Consider the following 21958-nt stretch of genomic DNA (forward strand, 5'->3'; position numbering starts at 1 on the left):
CATGCGAATCGAGTCTGCATGTCTCTGCTTCGCTGTGGTTCCACCTCTCCTTCAGTCTTCTCCTGCTTGACTCCAGGACCTGCAGCCTCTGCATCTACAGACTGGCACAAGAATAGAGGAGGTTATTATCGGTACATGAGTAGAATTGGATAACAATGTCATAGGGAAGTCTCACAACAAGATCCCCTATGGCAGATAAATTGGGATGCAAGCAAGTGAATAGCTGAGTGGAGCCTTTCTGAAATAAACAGGCCACATTTGATTACAAAAGTAACACATTTTTTATGCAACATTATTCAACTAACCTCTATCCCGATAATGTGCTGGGTTGAGGTTCTACTCCCCTCATCAACAGTGATTGGTTGGTCATCTCCATGTATTGTGTCCCGCTGGCTTCACAAAGCTCCTGTATTCTGGCACTGAGCTACAGTATATATGACTGGCGAAAGGCCCAGCAGCTTCAAAATGTACCTCTTGCCATTCCTCTGTATCGGTCGAGGATCTTGATGCTACTGGGTGACTGTCGAGGATGCGCTCTTGTGCCACCTTCAGTTGCAGTAGCTGTAGTTTCCTCCGTAATACCCTGTTTTCTTTCTGGCTTTGAGAAATTTCCAAACGAAACACTGCATAGTCGGCGTCTACGAGTTTACAGATCTCTGCCACGGCTGCATTCGCTAGCAGCTCCATGATGGAGGCTATTTGAGTGTGAAAAACCATAGTTATCCAGCACCTAGCTAGGGTTACCTAATAATGTCTGTCAACCAAGCCATGTCTTCAAAGCGAATTAAACAATACCTGGGGTAAGTATGCGAGGCTGTGCAGTTAAAATAGTCATATTTTGAGTCCCATGGTGTAAATAAAGGTCAAAATAATAACCATAAAAACGCTAAGGTGGAAATTGTTGATGGCCACTGTTCATGTCTGTTTACACTGAAGAGAAAGAGTGTTATTGGTTGGCATCATAGTTTAAAGGGTGTGGTTAAATGAAAAGGCTATGCCCCAGGTCCTCGAGTACCCCAACAGTACACTTATTTTTAATGTAGCCCTGGACAAACACACCTCATTCAACTTATTGAGGGTTTGATGATTAGTTCCCAAGTTGAATCAGGTGTGCTTATCCAGGGGTACTCGAGGATCAGGGCTGGGAAACACTGCAATCATGGGATAATAATAATAATAATACACATAACAGATATAGATGAAGGTTTATAGAGGAGCACAAACAAATATCTGATTTAAGTGTAACTCCTACTTACTACCCAGTGACTTGGGAGGGCTATAGAGCCACAGTAGGAGTTGTTGACAGTTACTGTAGGTCCAACAGAGGAAGTGGAAGATGCAATCTTTTTTTTAAATAAATTGATGTTCCTAAACAGGCTTCCCACAGTCACTTTTCATTCAATGGGCATCGCATTTAATACAACATTGATATGCCACTGACTAGGCTACTGTGCTGGCTAAATCGATGCCACAGCCAGCCTTAATTGGCAGTTTGGCACACATTTTTTTAGGACACCTCAAATATTTCCACCCCTCCCATCTCAGTGATAGCAAGTTGATGTTAGACTGGTAGGGTACTATCGCGAGACGCCTTCCCCCGTTCGTAAATTGCCTCCAGGGTGTCAGAGCGCTCCCTGGGTCATTCTTAAATTCAGAGATTTGTCAGATTGTTTGTTTTTAAATTCAGACCGTTTCACTCTTGGACATGTAGAAACCAGTCATGTGTAATCCATAGATTAAGGCTTAATGAATCTAAACTCGGCAAAAAAAGAAACGGCCCTTTTTCAGGACCCTGTCTTTCAAAGATAATTCGTAAAAATCCAAATAACATCACAGATCTTCATTGTAAAGGGTTTAAACACTGTTTCCTATGCTTGTTCAATGAACCATAAACAATTAATGAACATGCACCTGTGGAATGGTCGTTAAGACACTAACAGCTTACAGACGGTAGGCAATTAAGGTCATAGTTATGAAAACTTAGGACACTAAAGAGGCCTTTCTACTGACTCTGAAATACACCAAAAGAAAGATGCCCAGGATCCCTGCTCATCTGCGTGAACGTGCCTTAGGCATGCTGCAAGGAGGCATGAGGACTGCAGATGTGGCCAGGGCAATAAATTGCAATGTCCGTACTGTGAGATGCCTAAGACAGCGCTTCAGTGTCAGCGCTTCAGTCGCAGTGGCAGACCACGTGTAACAACACCTGCAAAGGATCGGTACATTCGAACACCACACCTGGACAGGTACAGGATGGCAACAACAACTGCCCGAGTTACACCAGGAACGCACAATCCCTCCATCAGTGCTCAGATTGTCCACAATAGGCTGAGAGAGGCTGGACTGAAGGCTTGTAGGCCTGTTGTAAGGCAGGTCCTCTCCAGACATCACCGGCAACAACGTTGTCTATGGGCACAAACCCACCGTCACTGGACCAGACAGGACTGGTGCTCTTCACTGATGAGTCGCGGTTTTGTCTCACCAGGGGAGATGGTCGGATTCACATTTATCGTCGAATGAATGAGCGTTACACCGAGGCGTGTACTCTGGAGCGGGATCAATTTGGAGGTGGAAGGTCCATCATGGTCTGAGGCGGTGTGTCACAGCATCACCGGACTGAGCTTGTTGTCATTGCAGGCAATCTCAACGCTGTGCATTACAGGGAAGATATCCTCCTCCCTCATGTGATACCCTTCCTGCAGGCTCATCCTGACATGACCCTCCAGCTTGACAATGCCACCAGCCATACTGCTCGTTCTGTGCGTGATTTCCTGCAAGCCAGGAATGTCAGTGTTCTGCCATGGCCGGCGAAGAGCCCGGATCTCAATCCCATTGAGCACGTCTGGGACCTGTTGGATCGGAGGGTAAGGGCTAGGGCCATTCCCCCCAGAAATGTTCGGGAACTTGCAGGTGCCTTGATGGAAGAGTGGGGTAACATCTCACAGCAAGAACTGGCAAATCTGGTGCAGTCCATGAGGAGGAGATGCACTGCAGTACTTAATGCAGCTGGTGGCCACACCAGATACTGACTGTTACTTTTGATTTTGACCCACCCTTTGTTCTGGGACACATTATGCCATTTCTGTTAGTCACATGTCTGTGGAACTTGTTCAGTTTATGTCTCAGTTGTTGAATCTTGTTATGTTCATAAAATATTTACACGTTAAGTTTGCTGAAAATAACAGTGAGAGGAAGTTTCTTTTAATGCTGAGTATATTTCAATTGACTGATTTCCTTCTACGAACTGTCACTCAGTAAAATCTTAGAACTGTTTGCATGTTGCGTATTATATTTTTGGTCTGTATATACACTAAACAATTTTTTTTTACCTCAACATGCAACAATTTCAAATATTTAACTGAGTTACAGTTCATATAAGGAAATCAGTCAATTGAAGTAGATTTATTAGGCACTAATCTATGGATTTCACATGATTGGGAATACAGACATGCATCTGTTGGTTACAGATGCCTTAGATAAAATAAAAAAAGTAATGTATTCTCATTCTTTGAAAAAGACTTCTAAACCTCTTAATAGCACTACACCACTTATCCAAGTCCAATGTGTGACAAGATGGGGAAATAAAATGGGATGAGACAAACTTGGGAAGGCTGTGGCGCCATTTCGGCAACTCCAAATTAGGCATTTTTAAGGTGTAATGAGATTATATAAACAGCCATTTCTGCACCGGAAACCAGGATCAGTATCAGGTCTTTGCGCTTATTGTGACATAATGGTGAATGTCAGATCCTTGGCCCAGCTGAAGATCTATAAAAACAAAACACACTTAATATAACACTTCACCAGGCCTTGTGTTATGCCTTATGAAGAGCCTACAGTATTTTATAATTTATCTAGGTATTTTTGGCAATATGATAAGCTTTTAATGGACCGTTTTTGGATCGCGTAAATGATAAAATAATTTATATGTTTAAAGATAATGGTTAAATAATTCTACCCTGAAACTTCACCATTAGGGATTATAGTTTATGTAGCATTTATAAGGAATATTTAAAGTATTAAACCAAAGTCCAACTAGGTTGGACTGGGAGGGAGAGAAATGTGTGTGCCTAAGAAAATACAGAGAACAATTCAACTGTGGTTGATCCGACCTGGCTAGAACTCTGAGAAACATATGATAGGACAGGGAGTACTTCTCAAGGTTTCCCTAATCTCGGGGGAATGGGTAGTGATACACAGTGGTGAGAACTCTGGAGAAGAATACAACTCATCTCCTGTTCGTGTGTATGTATGTGTGTAGGATATCTACTGTTTTTGTGGAAGTATGTGCGTAAGTAAGGAGCAAGGTATAAAATGGATGACTTCAGAACGTTCTCGTGAATAAACTGTACTAACCTTTTGCATAAGCTGAGTCTTTGCCTAATTATTATTAAACCCATGGTCTTATAAACTTCGGGGATTGGTCAAAGCTATTGATGGTTAGTTATTATCATTGTGATTGAAAATTCTCATGACAGTGAACAACAGTGATGTGATGGTGGGGATTTAGAGCTGTGTTCCAAGCTTAAATTACTCAATGGCCAAGCAAGGAGAGCAAAAAAAAATATGCATTGGATATTTGAAAGCTCTTTCCTTGAGTCATAAGATTCCATTTGACAAATGTTGTAAAAAGTACAGTAAAAGTAAAATGCACATAAAATCTAGTGTAATATTTGGATTCAGTCTTGTGTCCTCACCTTTAGTCTGCATTTCCCCATAATCTCCAGTGTTCCCTTTCAATTACTACCATGGTTATGCATATGCTACTCATATTTCTTCTGCTCAAAATAGTTAACTTTATCGCTACCCATGTACATGCAATATCCCATTATTATTGAAGAAACTAAAGTATTGTTTTTGAGTTGACGCATATAAACATCACGTCCCGTTTACAATAACCCAGATAAACTCGTATCATGGTTATGAGAAATCTGGCTCTGGGTTATGTTGATCTTAGACAGGATATGGTGGCATGTTTAGCCCCACATTTTTAGCTAAAAATAAATAGGTTTTTTGCATGTTATTTTGGCATTAATACGTGTCACATTAGTTTCAAACAATGTAAAATATTATACAAAATCATTGAGTTAATAAAACATCCATACAGTCTCTTTTTTTTTTCTTGAGTAAGTCACCTCCAAAATGCAGGTGTTTCAGTCTAGCTAAGTGCTTTCTGTGGTGGTGGGGAAGCCAGCTTAAAATACAGAGTGTAGGGGTTGGTAATATTCTCTAGTTTCTTCGTGATTGACTCAGTGTTATGTCACTCATGGGGACACTATGTCACTGCCAAATCTAAGGGCTCAAAAATGCAAGCACCTTGGTTGCTGCCATAGAGTTACATTAGAAGTGCCCTTCCAAGAAGGCTCAAGGTCATTGGCCGCAAATAAAATTACATCAAATCACGTTATATCTACAGTAGCTTTGATTGGACTGATCATGTCAACATCATACTATCAAAATCTAGCAGTCATCATGAATCAAGTCGACAATCTACTGGCAAATCCTTTTTACTCCTTGTCATATGAAGAGAAATAATGATGAGAAACTATAGATAAAACGTATCGGTACTCATCGGCCTTTGGACATAAACATTACTCAAGTTGGAAATTTCAAAGGAGTGGTTTGGAAGGAATCAGTGGCTATCCGCAAGCATTGCAAAGCAATCACTAGCCTGCTATTCAGTGGGGTGGGTGTGTGGTCCCAATTGTCGGTTTAAAGGTCTCTTTTCCATGCATAAAATTATAACATTCAACATTGGCCATGCTGTCAATCCAGCATAATTTCTGCCGCACTCAAAACAACTTAACTCTGGGAATCTGACTTCAGTGAGTTCAAGACAACTGGGAACTCAGGAAAAAATGAGCTCGGAATGGGAAAATACATTTTGAACGGTCATCCAACTCGGAATTGTAAGTTGGGAACTCGGGTCTCTTTTTAGAGCTACGACCTGAAGATCACTGACGTCGTCATGATTCAACCTAGTTTTTTTCAGAGTTCCCAGTTGTCTTGAAAGCACCATAAATCCAGATAATCACAGACTTTGCCAAAATTTGCCTACGAAAGACCGCCACGCCGCCTTCCTGTTCAAGTGAGAACAGCACAAGGTGAGTACAAAAATGTCTTGTATGCTGCTGCATAAATGATGTAATATGCCAGGGAGATATGTATACTGTAGCTAAGAAAGTGATACTAAGTGTATGTTGTGTAGTAAGCTGTTAGTAGCCCATATGCTTCACCCTAATAACTTTTTAAAATTTCACCTACTGTTCTGACTTGGTGGTGCACATGTTTTATAACCTGTTTTAGAGAAATCTAATAATTGAATATTGTAAGAGCTTTCATTGCCTGCTTAAATGCCCCCTTTATTTATCCTACAGTTCTGACTTGGTGTACAGGGAGAACACTAAGAACGGCCCATGTTCTGAATTCTGTCGCTGTACATTTTGAAAGTGCTGAACAAATAGTTATATTGACTACATTCATCCTTGCTCGCTCATTAATGTCTTAATTGAAATTACGGATTGCCTCTTCGATGCTTGTCGTCCCCTTATGTCAGTGTTTGTACATCTCAGTTGTCAGTAGAAACCACACTTGTTTAAGCAAGTCAGCCATATCAGCTATGTTTTTTTTAAAGGCAGTAAATGAGGTTGAATTAACTGTTTCGTTGCCAGACGAGGCTCAGCTGATAGCCAGGTGTAGTAGTGGTAAGGTGTTGGGACTGCTGTTGGGACAGCTTTATGTAGGCCCTAACAGTTTGTGGGCACCTTTGTCACCTTTATATTGCAATGAATGTATTGTTTAGTGTTGTCTATTGGCTTTGCTGGCATGCATCCCACCAATTTCTTTTTGTTTGCCCCACCAAGATGTACATGCTAAAATCACCACTGAATCAGTATGACCAGTTAAGGAAATGAAAAGCTGAGATAACGATTAAACATCATATTCATCGGGTGTTGCGTGTTAGTAAATTCATATTCTGTGCTCTAGCACACTGTCAGACGAAAGTGCTCTGGAAATTGGAGTAGATAGCCAGACTAAATTTACGAACGCACTCTAGAATACTGTAGGGGGCGCTGTGTTTATTAATTTATTTTTAACCTTTAACTAGGCAAGTCAATTAAGAACAAATTCTTATTTACAATGACGGCCTAACTGCCTTGTTCAGGGGCAGAATGACAGATTTTTAACTTGTCATCTCGGAGATTCGATCTTGCAACCTTTCGTTCACTGGCCCAACGCTCTAACCACTAGGCTACCTGCCGTGTTGAAGGCACCGTGCCTCCTTCATTGTAAAAAATATTTTGGAAGCTACAGAAATATTTATTATTATCTACATTCATTTTTGCCAGGTTTTGTATATTACAGACCCCTTAATTCATACTTTTAAATGAATATGTGAGTTAAAACAAAAATATAGCATTTTCCTGAAGTATAATTTTTTCAGGTGACTAATGTTACTCTCCCCACAAAAAAAAGAAGTAATACATGTAATTGAAATAGTGTAGGATTCCATTCATTCATACTAGGGAGTGCCAATATGGCTGACCGGTCACTTTCTTTCACTACAAATGTGGTGGAAAAATTACAGTAAATGACCTAATAAGAATTGGCTGGTTAGACCCCATCAGTGTCAAGGACAGAAACCTATAGGTTCGAAGGAAGCCGAGGCCAATTTTTATTCTAAATGATACACAGGCAAATAAAAAGGGCAATGACAACATGATTTCTCATTTATTAACAGATTTGATCACCTATTTTTTTAGTACATAAAGGAACAGGTACCACCTGATTATGCCGAATAATGTTGGGGGGGAGACATATTTGTTTTGAATAGAACATAGGCAAAACCAAATTCAGAGGGGACATGTTGTTACACTTCAATGACAGTGTTTTGGCTATGCTAGCACACCAAACAAGTCTGTATCATGTAAGAATATGAGTGTACCCAGAGGCTCAAATGAGGGACCTAGTAATCCAAAAAACCCTCTTACCCCAATACACTACACATAACTATAATACACTACATGACAAAAGGATGTGGACACCTGCTCGTTGAACATCTCAATCCCAAATCATGGGCATTAATATGGAGTTGGTCCCCCCCTTTGCTGTATTAACAGCCTCCACTCTCCTGGGAAGGCTTTTCCACTAGATGTTGGGACATTGCTGCAGGGACTTTCTTCCATTCAGCCACAAAAGCATTAGTGAGGTCCTGCACCTATGTTGGGCGATTAGGCCTGGCTCGCAATCGGTGTTCCAATTCATCCCAAAGGTGTTCTAAGGGGTTGAGGTCAGGGATCTATGCAGGCCTGTCAAGTTCTTCCACACCGATCTTGATAAACCATTTCTGTATGGACCTCACTTTGTGCACAGGGGCATTGTAATGCTGAAACAGGAAAGAGCCTTCCACAAACTGTTGCCACAAAGCACATAATTGTATACAATGTCATTGCATGCTGTAGCGTTAAGATTTCCCTTCACTGGAACTAAGGAGCCCAAACCATGAACAGCCACAGACCATTATTCCCTCTCCGTCAAACTTCACAGTGGGCACTATGCATTCGGGCAGGTAGCGTTCTCCCTGCATCCGCAAAACACAGATTCACACATTGGACTGCCAGATTCATCACTCCAGAGAACGCATTTCCACTGCTCCAGAGTCCAATGGCGGCGTGCTTTACACCACTCCAGCCGACGCTTGGCATTGCGCATGGTGATCTTAGGCTGGTGTGCGGCTGCTCAGCCATGGAAACCCATATCATGAAGCTCCCGACAAACAGTTCTTCCTTCCAGATGCAGTCTGGAATTAGGTAGTGAGTGTTGCAACAGAGGACAGACCATTTTTATGAGCTACGATCTTCAGCACTCGCCAGTCCCGTTCTGTGAGCTTGTGTGGCCTACTACTTCGTGGCTGAGCTGTTGTTGCTCCTAGACATTTCCACTTCACAATCACAGCACTTAAAGTTGACCGGAGCAGCTCTAGCAGGGCAGAAACGTGAATAACTGACTTCTTGGAACGGAGGCATCCTATGATGGTGCCATGTTGAAGGTCACTGAGCTCTTCAGTATGGGCCATTCTACTGCCAATGTTTGTCTTTGGAGATTGCATGTCTGTGTGCTCGATTGTAAACACCTGTCACCAATTTGAAGGGGTGTCCACATAGTGGTCATGTAGTGTATGTCAGCTAAACAATGGTTCCCAGATATCCCCTGCGTAAAACTTCTATGATTTCTTCCCATTGTGGACACTCCTGTGTCTGATAAGGTTATTCTGGAAGGAGAAGCTCTTGTAACACAGCTTACACTTAAAGGGCCTCTCCTTGGTGTGAACAGTCTGGTGCTTCTTCACATAGTTTGCCTCAGCGAAACGCTTCCCACATGTGAGGCAGGCATACGGCTTGTCGGCGTCCGTCCTAATGCTCGGCCTCCCACGTTGTGACCCAATGACACCAGAGGAGGTAGAAGCAGGAGCCACCGCCCTCAGGTGGTTAGTCTTTGAGCTCCCTCCTTGACCTCTAGCCATTGTTTGAATGTTGTTGGGATTGTGTGCTGTGTTATAGGCTAGGTACTTCTCGTGGTGAACGTCCATCCTGACCCTGTCTGTATTTGTGGGGTAACCATGAGGTAGCTGAGGAAGGCTAGACCCAGGCTTTCTATGAACCCAGTCACCAGGCATTAGACGAGACCCTGAAGACAGACTTCCTGAAAGACCACCACCAGGGGGGTCTCCCACCACGCTCTGTGAAGGCTGACGCCCAGGGTGACCTGCTCTGTTCATCATGGATACTGTAGTGTTTGTATCATAGGAACAGGAGGGTCTATCTCTATCAGCCCCAGGCCCTGCTTCATCCCTGCACTGAGACTGTGAAGAGAAGGGTCTGGGCTGCAGACTGGATCCCTGACTGGAGCCTCTGTCTCTCTGATGACCACCAGGACTGAGGTTGTTCAGTCCACCTGTCCACTGCTTGTGTTCTGTGTGGTGGTGGAGTCTCTGTCCCTCTTGGTTTGGTCCTAGTTGCGACTCGGGAAGGAACAGTGACAGCTCCTGATCCAGGGTTCTGATCTGGTGCCAGGGTTTGTGACCAGCCGCTACAGAGGTCCAGTCTCTCCCGTCAGCACCACCGGACATCAGCAGGTCCTCATGGACTGCAGACTGTAAATACAAATTGTACAGAAGAACATAAATGTTTATATAAGAAAGTCTTTGCTATACACACAGAAACATGATATTATAAAATGTTAACCACAGTCAAGCCTATCTTTAACACTGTGATTTAAGGACCTAACAATATTGACCCATTCAAGTTTAATATAAAAAAAAAAATGTCCACGTGTTGATTCAAGAATTAAGTAAAATGTTTTGGTTCGACTGAGATAAGAGAAACTCAGTCCCGGCAATAATACAAAAATAACCAAGTCAGTCAGCACAGAGTCAATTTTGTATTTAAATTCAACAAAATGGTCATACACTCACATAATGTTGTACTTTTATTACACAAAACGATACATGTGAAGTAGAATAACTTTATTCACTATGGTAACACTTCCTGTAAATCTGGTAACTTCTCTTTGATCAAATTAATTTTGGAATAGTTTGGAAAAGGTTCAGCATGACAGGTAGCCTAGTGGTTAGAGCGTTGGACTAGTAACCGGAAGGTTGTGAGTTCAAACCCCCGAGCTGACAAGGTACAAAATCTGTCGTTCTGCCCCTGAACAAGGCAGTTAACCCACTGTTCCCAGGCCGTCATTGAAAATAAGAATGTGTTCTTAACTGACTTGCCTGGTTAAATAAAGGTAAAATAAAAAAAATAAAAAAAGATTACACACAGCGTCACTACTTTATGTCCAGTGAACATTAATTAAAGGTCCAATGCAGCCGTTTTTTAATCTCAGTATCGAATCATTTCTGGTTAACAACTAAGTACCTTACTGTGATTGTTTTCAAAAGGTCAAAAAGAAACAAAAATAGCTTCTTAGCAAAGAGCAATTTCTCAAGCAAGAATTGAACTAGGACTGTCTGGGAGTGGTGAGGGGAAAACTAGCTGTTGTTGGCAGAGAGGTTTGGCGCTCTCTTATTGGTCTATACACTAATTTACCACCTGGTGCTGTCACCAGGCAGGGCCAAAACTATCCCACCAAAACAGCTCTTACACTAAAAGGGTATTATAATTTTCCCAATTTCAAAGTATTATTCTAACCTCAGTGAGAAAATATATCTAAATATCTCAAGTTTTTGACTGCACTGAGCCTTTAAGGCACGATCATTTCACCATTATAAAGGTATAAACCTATAGGGACACAGTGTCACTTTCATTAGTGAATCATTTTTACAGACACCATCACAACAACCATCACCTTATCATCTACTCTGCCTCATCATACTCATTCTTTCCTCAGTTCTTCTCATCCAGTTCCCTCTACATCCAAAATGACAGAATGAACTAACTAGTACTACATTACATGTCACTATACTCATGTGCCGTGTTCATTTTCTGCTGGTGTATCCTGAGGTAGCTCCTCTCTGAGAAACTCTTCCTGCAGTGAGTACAGGCAAACGGTCTCTCTCCAGTGTGGACCTTCAGGTGCATCTTCAGCTGGTGTTGGTGGGGGAACCTATTCTCAGATTGGGGGCAGCTGTAGGGTTTCTCCCGTGCCTCTCCAGGTTGAACAAGTCGGAAAAACTGTCCCCGCACAGGTGGCAGCTGAACGGTTCTCCCCATGTGCATTCTGGTGGATCTCCACCTGTTTGGGGAAGCTGAAGGCTTTCTCACAGAATGAACACGGGAAGTGCTTGTCTTTGGCGCAGCCACCTTTACTGATTTACATCTCTACTACTGTCATTTGTCTATGGACTTGTGTAGCCATTTAGTGTTGAGGCACTGGCATTGTCTGAGATCTGGTATAACATTAGGAGAGTGTGAGGAGGACAAAGACCAGGGAGTGTCTGTGTTGTCCCAGGATCCATGTTCCAGTTGATATATCCTATAGAAGGCAGGCTGAAGGCAGCACCTGTTGGGGCGCCATCATTCTCTCTGAATCACAACTATAGGAGCAGGAAGGAGCAAGCCAAGTCTGTTCTCTCCAGCTGCATACGGACACCTCCCCGTCCCCGCGGACCAAATCTATGTCTCATCCTGGTCCCCCACATGAAAAAGTACCATAGTATGGTAATAAATACTATAGTATTCACTGTAGTGTTTTTGCTGACTTTACTGTAGTATTTCCTGTAGTATACACAGTTAACTATAATATAAAATACTGTAGTACTATAGTGTTTTTGTTTTATTATCTTTGACATAGACGTGTAGGTACAGTTGAAGTTTACATACACCTTAGCCAAATACATTTAAACTCTGTTTTTCACAATTCCTGATATATAATCCTCATAAGAATTCCCTGTCTTAGGTCAGTTAGGATCACCACTTTATTTTAAGAATGTTAAATGTCAGAATAATTTATTTCAGCTTTTATTTCTTTCATCACATTCCCAGTGGGTCAGAAGTTTACATACACTCAAGTAGTATTTGGTAGCATTGCCTTTAAATTGTTTAACTTGGGTCAAACATTTCAGGTATCCTTACACAAGCTTTCCACAATAAGTTGGGTGAATTTTGGCCCATTCCTCCTGACAGAGCTGGTGTAACTAAGTCAGGTTTGTAGGCCTCCTTGCTCGCACACGCTTTATCAGTCCTGCACAGGCTCAAACGCAGTCACAACAGGCAGACAAAAAAATCCAAATTGTATCCGTAAAGTTCATAGAAACATGTCAAACAATGTTTATATTCAATCCTCAGGTTGTTTTTAGCCTAAATAATCAATAATATTTCAACCAGACAATAACGTCGTCAATATAAAAGGTAAACAAAGGCACTCTCTCGGTCAAGCGCATGAAAAAGTTCTGTGACACAGCAGGGTCCACTCATTCAGACTGCTCTTACTCCCTCATTTTTCAGAATACAAGCCTGAAACTGAAATTTCTAAAGACTGTTGACATCTAGTGGAAGGCATAGGAACTGCAATTTGAGTCCTAAGTCAATGGATACTGTAATGGCATTGAATAGAAAACTACAACCACAACAAAAAATCCTACTTCCTGAATGGATTTTTCTCAGGTTTTCGCCTGCCAAATCAGTTCTGTTATTCTCACAGACACCATTTTAATAGTTTTGGAAACTTTCAAGTGTTTTCTATCCAAATCTACCAATTATACCTATCTTCTGGGCCTGAGTAGAAGGCAGTTTAATTTGGGCACGCTTTTCATCCAAAATTCCTACCCTAGAGAAGTTAATGGAAACAGAATGCACCTGAGCTCAATTTCGAGTCTAATAACAAAGGGTTTGAATACTTATATAAATAAGGTATCTGTTTCTTATTTGTATTACATTTACAAAGATTTCTAAAAACCTGTTTTCACTTTGGCATTATGGGGTATTGTGTGTAGACTACTAGGAATATTTTGGGGGGTTGTGGCTAATAGTGTTGTTCCCCAGCCCAGAGTTGAGGACGCTGTACCATCCACTGACCTCCACTATCTCGCCCTGCTCAGTGATGTGGTCCCCTGGGCCCTTGGCTGCGCCCGTCTGGGATTCCAAGATGACTGCCCAGTCTCCCTTGTTAGGCTCCAGCCAACCACCTGCAGGAAGAAGTTACAAAATAGACATTTACAAACATGGCAGAGAAAACTCTAAATATGGAGTTTGAGTCAATGTCCTGGTCAAGTACATAAATGGTGTGTGTGAACATAAGTTGTATTGATTGTATTTTATAAATTAAGACAATAATAACCAGATGCATCACTATTCCCATTGAAGATCTGTACTGTGTGTAGGCTATATGTATTTCTCTCTTACCTTGCTCCCCCATCTTTAGTCCACTCAGCAGATCAATGCTCTCTGGTTCGTCTTCTATTGTCTCCACTTTGACTATCAGCAGATCAGGCTTCCCATTCTCCATGTCTACTGACTGTAAGAGATAGTGAGAGGATGTTGGATCAAGAAATCTGATATGAGCACCCTGCTATGGACAATCTTCTGATTGAGCAATGAGGGATTGCCATGACTACTATGCAAACATGTTAGTTGACTTGATACGATGCAAACCTGTTAGTTGATTTGATTACGTGACACTCTTTAAAGAGATGAATCAGATGAACTCGTGGATACCATTATTGTCTCTGTGTCCAGTATGCAGGCAGTTAAGAGGTAATTCAGCCAACCAATGCTAACTAGCTTGCTAGCTGTACCGGAAGACTACCAGTGTTTGCCGCTAAGCAAGTTAGCACTGGTTCACAAAATTACCTCTAACTTCCCTTTAATGGTTTGATAATTCAAAGGCATGGTACCACACTTAATACAAAATAAATCAAGACCTGGGTCCTTATTCACAAAGAGTCTTAGAGTAGGAGTGCTGATCTAGGATCTTTCCAACTAATCTTATTCATTATTATCTTAAAGGAAAAAAGGATCCTAGATCACTCCGACTCTGATGCCACATTCAAAACAATTGGGAACTCGAAAAAATATGAGGTCAAATCATGACATCGGTGATATTCAGGTCGGAAAGTCGGAGCTCTAGAAAGAGACCCGAGTTGGAATTCCGGGTTGGATGACCGATGATTTTTCCCAGTCAGAGCTCGTTTTTCCCCCAGAGTTCCCAATTGCTTTGGACGCACTTAAATCGGAAGTCTGAGATTTCCGAGTTCCCAGTTCCGAGTTGTTTTTAACGCGGCATAAGAGCCCACTCTATGGTTCATCCTATGGTACTACAGCCATTAATTTTTTTATCTATATTTTTTTTCCCATGGCCAATACACAGAATTCATTTTCTGAATTGAACATCATTTCATGGAATGTGAAGTTTATGGCACATCGCATTAAAAGGAAACAAATATTAAATTACCTAAATAAATTCAAATGTGTCATAGCTAATGTTCCCTCAGCTGCATGTCCAGCAGATCCCCGAGACTAACCCGGACGACACTGGGCCAAATGTGCGCCGCCCTATGGGACTCCAATCACGGTCGGTTGTGATACAGCCTGGAATCGAGCCAGGGTCTGTAGTGATGCCTCTAGCACTGAGATGCAGTCACTTAGACCGCTGCGCTACTCGGGAGCCCTAATAAGCTAAGTAGACAATAGGCAGAGGGTAGCATCGTTTGTGTGATTCTCTGTAATAATGGTATGGGAATAATAATGCTTTTTATTTTGTAAAGTGGTTTCTTGCATCAAACACAACATTTTCAGTCACCTCCTTGTCTGAAGGACAAGTGGATAAACAGGTTAATGTCAGGCCCTGCATGTTTTTCTCATGGAATGTAGGCATTGAACACCACACGTTGGCTGTTACTGTAGGCTGAATGATAGAATAGCTATTAACATGTTAAAATGTTATGGGATGCATTTTCTCCATTGTTTTTGATGGTAGGCCACTCTGGTAGGTCTACATTATGATCAAATAGCCACAGTAGCCTAAATGGCCACTGTTAAACCGTACCATAAAGCAGGTACAGCCTCAGTGTTCAGAGTATCGGCGTGCTGGAAATTGCACAGAATTTTTAATGCTCAAGTTTGCACTCAGCAGACCTGAAATTTGCTCAGTGCCCAATTTTTTTTGAGGGAACATTGGTCATGGCTCTGTTGCAAGAAACTCATTTAATGGGGCAAGACATGGAAGAAATTTTAAAAGATTGGGATGGAGAAATACATTTAACATCTTACTCACCCAAAGCAAGGGGAGTGGCTTATAAGGTTCATTTAGAACCTGTCAATTCCAATTGCACACTCCCTCAAAACATCTGTGGCATTGTGTTGTGTGACAAAACGGCACATTTTAGAATGGCCTTTTATTGTCCCCAGCACAATGTGAACCTGTGTAGTGGTCATGCTGTTTAATCAGCTTCTTGATATGCCACACATGTCAGGTGGATGGATTATATTGGCAAAGGAGAAATGCTCACTAACAGGAATATAAACTAATTTTGTGCGTATGGAACATTTCTGGAATCATTTATTTTAGCTAATGAAAAATGGGAGCAACACTTTAGATGTTGCATTTTATATTTTGGTTCAGTATATATAATTTTGGCTAATTTATTTTGCATTTTCTTTTCTTATTGGACCCACCACTATGCCATTTATCTCCTTTTCTATTGGTTTTCATATCAACTTTCTTTTATTGTCCAGACGCCACAATCCTAACCATATTAGCAATGGTGTTTTCCCACAAATTGCATTTTGGCAAATGTTTGAAAATGTTGTTTTCTTGGCTGCTTCATTACATGAGTTGCATGTTCTGTTAAGATGCATTACCATAATCTATGTAGTGTCTTAACACTTAGTACTTATTTATGTAATAAGAAAGACTCTGAACTGGAGCTTCACATTTACTCAAACTAGTTAGTACCAGAATAACATAGAACAATACTGCGCATGACCAAGGGTGCTCCATCCTTAAAGGGGACATCAGTAATTAACAGAACATAACAATCTAAATGTGATTTATGTCATTCTGAGCAACGTGGGTGGATATTAATGGGTTATGCACCCACGGCATATGGGTCCAGTAATTTTCTCAAATGGACGGTAAATAAATCTTCAAGGTTACATTGTCCGGTGCCACATTTTCCTAACGGAAATCCTGACGTTTGAAATAAATCATTGTTAATTAAAAAATAAATAAAAAAGCTTTGTGAATACGGACCCTGACCAAATATAATTCAGACAGTAGTTCACAATGGGCTCACCTCAGTGAGACTGTGTGTGGTCCTGTGCTGCTCAGCTGGTTCCTCTGTGGGTTCAGGAGGTGGTGTAGTCTGGTTGTCCTCCATGACCATGGTCTCCTCAGGGTTCCCCAGGCCCTCCTCCTTCACCAGCAGTACCTCCTCATCCTCCTTGAAGAGAGAGGTGACACAGATTACACAGACATACACTCCTCAGGTAGGTACACACAGATAATAAACACAGTGTATATCCATCCCCACTACGTTTGAGTCCTACTGTAGTTACAGAATGACTTCATTGTTGTTAAACCCATCATGGTGGACATAAATATGTTGTGGGGAAATAGTCAAAAGTCACCATCAGACAAATCTGATTAAACTATTTTGACGTGTAAAGTAGGTGTTTGTTTGTGTGTGGGTATGTGTAGGTATATTTAGTAAGTGTATATTGGTTATAAAGCACTGTCAGGTGTATGCGAATAGGGGGAGATCGGATGTTATGTGTACTAAAGAGTCTTTAACTTGTCTCCTCCACTTCATTAATACTGATTTGAAGTGTATTTAACATGTGACGTCAAAAAGAGATCATAGCTTTCACCTGGTCAAGTCTGATCCCTTATTGACGTCACTTTCAATCAGTGTTAAATAAGTCATTTTATGCTTTGAGACAACGGAGACATGGATTGTGTATGTGTGCCATTCAGAGGGTGAAAGTGCCTTTGAACGGGGTGTGGCAGTAGGTGCCAGGCGCACCAGTTTGTGTCAAGAACTGCAACGCTGCTCGGTTTGTCACTTTCTAGTTTCCCGTTTGAATAAAAAATTCAGGTGCGTACACAGATAAACACACTTCCAACATCGAGTGTTTATCCATCCCCACTACATTTGAGTCCTACACTGTAGTTACATAATGACTTCATTGCTGTTAAACCCATCATGGTGGACATACATATGTTGTGGGTAAAGATGTCAGCTATGATATGGCAAGTCATCAGACAAACCTGACTAAACTATTTTGACATGTACAGTAGGTGTTAGTGTAGGTATATTTAGTAAGTGTATATTTGTCATTAATAGTTAACACAGTCACAATTAACCATAAAAATGAATGAAAATTCAACATTTGCTTTTTGGTCTTAATTTAAGTTTAGGCATGAGGTTAGTATTATGGTTAGATTTAAAATCAAATTAAGAGAAATTGTAGAAATAGGTGGGGTTTAACAATAATTATGACTGACTTAACTAGTGATGAACCGTGTTATTGGTTTTAAAAGCAGAATAGGGTGAGATCAGATCTGATTTATATTAAAGGGAGTCTCAATGAATGTCAGAATGAAAAGTCCCATTTTTGTGTTTATTAAACAAACAAGTTAAATACAACATATGAAAACACGTCTCAACAACAACAACAAAAATCAGCATGAACTTGATGAACTGCATTCATTTTCTCATTAAAAAAGTGTATTGGGAAAAAAATTAAGCAGTTGAATTTAAGTAATGTAATATGCTTTCATGAACATGATATAGTCTATACAGTACAAACACAATTTGAAACAGACTTTAGGCTTACAGTGCATTCAGAAAGTATTCAGACCCCTTCACTTTTCCCACATTTTATTACGCTACAGCCCTGTTCTAAAATGAATTCAATTGTTTTTTTCCCCACAATCTACACAATACACCATAATGACAAAACAAACCCTTTTAATTTTTTTTTACATTTCTGCAAACTTTATATAAAAACCCCTAATATCACATTTACATAAGTATCCAGACCCTTTACTCAGTACTTTGTTGAAGCACCTTTGGCAGTGATTACAGCCTCGAGTCTTCTTGGGTATGAAGGTACAAGCTTGGCACACCTGTATTTGGGGCGTTTCTCCCGTTTCTCTCTGCAGATTCTCTCAAGCTCTGTCAGGTTGGATGGGGAGCATCGCTGCACAGCTATTTCCTGGTCTCTCAAGAGATGTTTGATCAGATTCAAGTCCGGGCTCTGGCTGGGCCACTCAAGGACATTGAGACTTGTCCCAAAGCCACTCCTGCGTTGTCTTGGCTGTGTGCTTAGGGTCATTGTTCTGTTGGAAGGTGAACCGTCACCCCAGTTCGAGGTCCTGGGCGCTCTGGAGCAGTTTTTCATCAAGGATCTCTCTGTACTTTGCTCCGTTCATCTTTCTTGATCCTGATGGCTGAAAAACATCCCCACAGAATGATGCTGCCACTACCATGGTTCACCGTTAGGATGGTGACAGGTTTCCCCCAGACGTGACGCTTGGCATTCAGGCCAAAGAGTTCAATCTTGGTTTCATCAGACCAGAGAATCTTGTTTCTCATGGTCTGAGAGTCTTTAGGTGCCTTTTCGGCAAACTCCAAGTGGGCTGTCATGTGCCTTTTACTGAGGAGTGTCTTCCGCCTGGTCACTCTACCATAAAGGCCTGACAATACATTTGCAAAAAATTCTAAACCTGTTTTCGCTTTGTCATTATGCATTATTGTGTATAGATTAGTTTTGATTGAATCCATTTTAGAATAAGTAACAAAATGTAGAAAAACTCAAGGGGTCAGAATACTTTAAGAATACTTTACAAATGCATTTTATGCCTTATTGCAATATATACTGAAATCTGTTACTCTTGTTATTCCAAATGCATCTGTGGGTCTTTTTAGCTGATAACAGTAAATGCATCTTTGTCAGAAGCTATTAAATGGAATGGTTACTTCCTATGTTATTGAGTGGAATGGTTTTTCTGCTGGTGTATCCTGAGGTAGCTCCTCTCTGAGAACCTCTTCCTGCAGTGTGTACAGGTGAACGACCTCTCTCCCGTGTGGACCTTCAGGTGCATCTTCAGCTGGTGCTGACGGGAGAACCTCTTCTCACACTGGGGGCAGCTGAAGGGTTTCTCCCCTGTGTGGACCCTCTCGTGCCTCTTCAGGTCACCAGCCTGAGCAAAGTGCATTTGACACTGGGTACAGCTGAAGGGTTTCACCCCTGTATGGACCCTCTGGTGCCTCTTCAGGTTTCCAGCCACAGAAAAGTGCATATGACACTGGGTACAGCTGAAGGGTTTTACCCCTGTGTGGACCCTCTGGTGGATCTCTAGCTTTTGGGGGCAGCTGAATCCTTTGTTACAGAACATGCAGAGGAACCGTTTCTCTTTACCATTGCCTGATGTGGCTCCCACTCCCTGAGCCGGGACTCTAGCCCTGTCGTTTGAGTTCAATACCTGATCGGAAAGGACATGGCTGTGTAAAGTGAAAGGTGCCATCAATGTGGACGCAGGATTGCGATCCCTGAATGTGTGTAAAGGGGAGTGGGAGGCAACATTTTGATTTGTCTCTAAGCTTCCCCTGTAATCTAAGAAATCTCTGCCCTGTGAGTGTCCGTCTCCTAGGTGACTATCTGCATTCCATATGGGAGAAGCATCACCCTCCACTTTCACAGTCACTTCATCTACCACTATAACTTCCCCTTTCTTATCTAGGCACCCTTCAGAGTATACACTACTACTGTACCGGTTCCAGTCCCCTCTGGACAGATCAGTCTGTGTCTCTAAACCCAAGGATATGTTGCCAGGGTCCATCTCTGTGGTGTAAGAACAAGACGGATCATCACCACCAGTGTCTAACGCATCACCATCTCCACGGGAATGAACCGTCTTCTGGCTCTGGTGAAATACCGGTAAATACTCTGAGCTGGGAGCAGGAGGACAGCCCAGTCTCCCCAGCCCCAGTCTCTCTGGGTCTGATCTGTGGTCAGATCCTGTGTGTAAGAGCCTTTGCGTTACAATTAATATCTCGGTGTCCATCTCTGACTTGAGGGCGGCCTTCGGCGTTCCACTGACCTCTGTGATGCTGGGTTGGGTCCAGGCCTGGGGCACGGTGGTGGTGGCAAGGTCCTTGGTGGCTACAAGGTGCTTTCCAGACACTCCAGTCTGGATGTCTTTGCTGTGTCTTGGGTCCTCCTCTCCTACAGACCTCTCCTGCTTGACCCCAGAACTTGCAGCCTCTGCATCTGCAGACTGACATAAGAAGAGGGGAGGTTATTACCAGTACGTGAGTAGAATTGGATAACAATGTCATAAGGAAGTCTCACAAGCTCCCCTATGGCAGATAAATAAGTATGTAAGCAAGTAAATAGCTGAGGGGAGCCTTTATGAAATAAACTGTCCACATTTTATTTTCTGACGTAATACTATTACACTAACCTCTATCACAATAACGTGCTGGGTTGAGGTTCCACTCCCCTCATCAACAGTGATTGGTTGGTCATCTCTCCATGTATTGTGTCCTGCTGGCTTCACAAAGCTCCCGTGGCCTCCAGTAAGATGTCCTTCACCTGAGAGAGCGATTGGGGGGAAAGAGGTGGTTAGGTACTGTCAATGCGCAATGGTATATTGTACACTATTGACAGTTTTGACACTGTCTAGAATTGGCAAGGATGTAAGATAACACTTCACATAGCTTCTTGATATAATATTTATAGATTGAAAACAATATAATGCATGGAACATAATCAATGAGTAAATAATGGGAAATGCAGTAAATCAAGAATGGTTAGAATATGATAGTGTCTTTCTGCAAGTTAGCTAAGTAATCAGAAGTATTGCCTAATATCCAAATAATGATCAAGACCGAATTCTGGTTAACCAGCCATATGTGGTTAACACATCTAAAGTTACACATGCGCAGATGTGAACGGGGAGACCGGCCCGCAGCCTCCACCTTCTGCAAAATGTACCGCTTGTCATTCCTCTGCACCGGTCGAGGATCTTGACACTACTGGGGCGACTGGTGAGGACGCGGTCCCGTGCCACCTTCAGTTCCAGTAGCTGTAGTTTCCTCCGCAATGACCTGTTTTCTTTCTGGCTTTGAGTTATTTCCAAACGAAACACTGCATAGTCGTCGTCTACGAGTTTACAGACTTCTGCCACGGCTGCATTCGCTAACACCTCCATGATGGAGGCTATTTGCGTGTGAAAAGCCATACAGTTAGCCATTGTTAGCAGCTAGCTAGTCAACGTCCGCGTTACCTAGATAACATCTATCAACCAAGTCCTGTTTCAAACGCGAATTAAACACAATATGGGGTAAAAGTAGGCGATGCTGTGGAGTTCAATGGGGCATATTGACTTCCAGGGTGTTAATAAACGTCTAAATAACAACAAAAAACGCTAACTTGAAAATTGTTACTGTTCCCTTCCGTTTACGATTCTTCTTCAGTGGTTTTCAAATAGCGGTTGACAACCA

The 21958-nt window shown here is 41.9% G+C and overlaps 2 protein-coding genes across 2 annotated transcripts in view; both read right to left on the reverse strand.

The window, feature by feature from the left end:
- LOC109894759 (early growth response protein 1-like) overlaps positions 1-408 on the reverse strand; it is a 44287-nt gene extending 43879 nt beyond the window's left edge. Inside the window, exon 1 of the mRNA XM_031828196.1 lies at positions 306-408. The gene's annotated coding sequence lies outside the window, so the exon portion shown is untranslated. The remainder of the gene's footprint in view (positions 1-305) is intronic.
- A 7243-nt stretch (positions 409-7651) lies between these two features.
- Positions 7652-21958, reverse strand: LOC116374611 (zinc finger protein 473 homolog). Its single transcript, XM_031828164.1, has 7 exons — positions 21450-21958; positions 20917-21047; positions 20554-20730; positions 16742-16888; positions 13851-13962; positions 13524-13633; positions 7652-10153 (listed from the first exon to the last, which is right to left on the reverse strand). Exons 1-7 carry the CDS (start codon positions 21706-21708, stop codon positions 9224-9226), a joined length of 1866 nt encoding a protein of 621 aa, XP_031684024.1. The 5' UTR covers positions 21709-21958; the 3' UTR covers positions 7652-9223.

The sequence above is a fragment of the Oncorhynchus kisutch genome, linkage group LG7 (assembly GCF_002021735.2).
Source record: "Oncorhynchus kisutch isolate 150728-3 linkage group LG7, Okis_V2, whole genome shotgun sequence".
Taxonomy (NCBI): domain Eukaryota; kingdom Metazoa; phylum Chordata; class Actinopteri; order Salmoniformes; family Salmonidae; genus Oncorhynchus; species Oncorhynchus kisutch.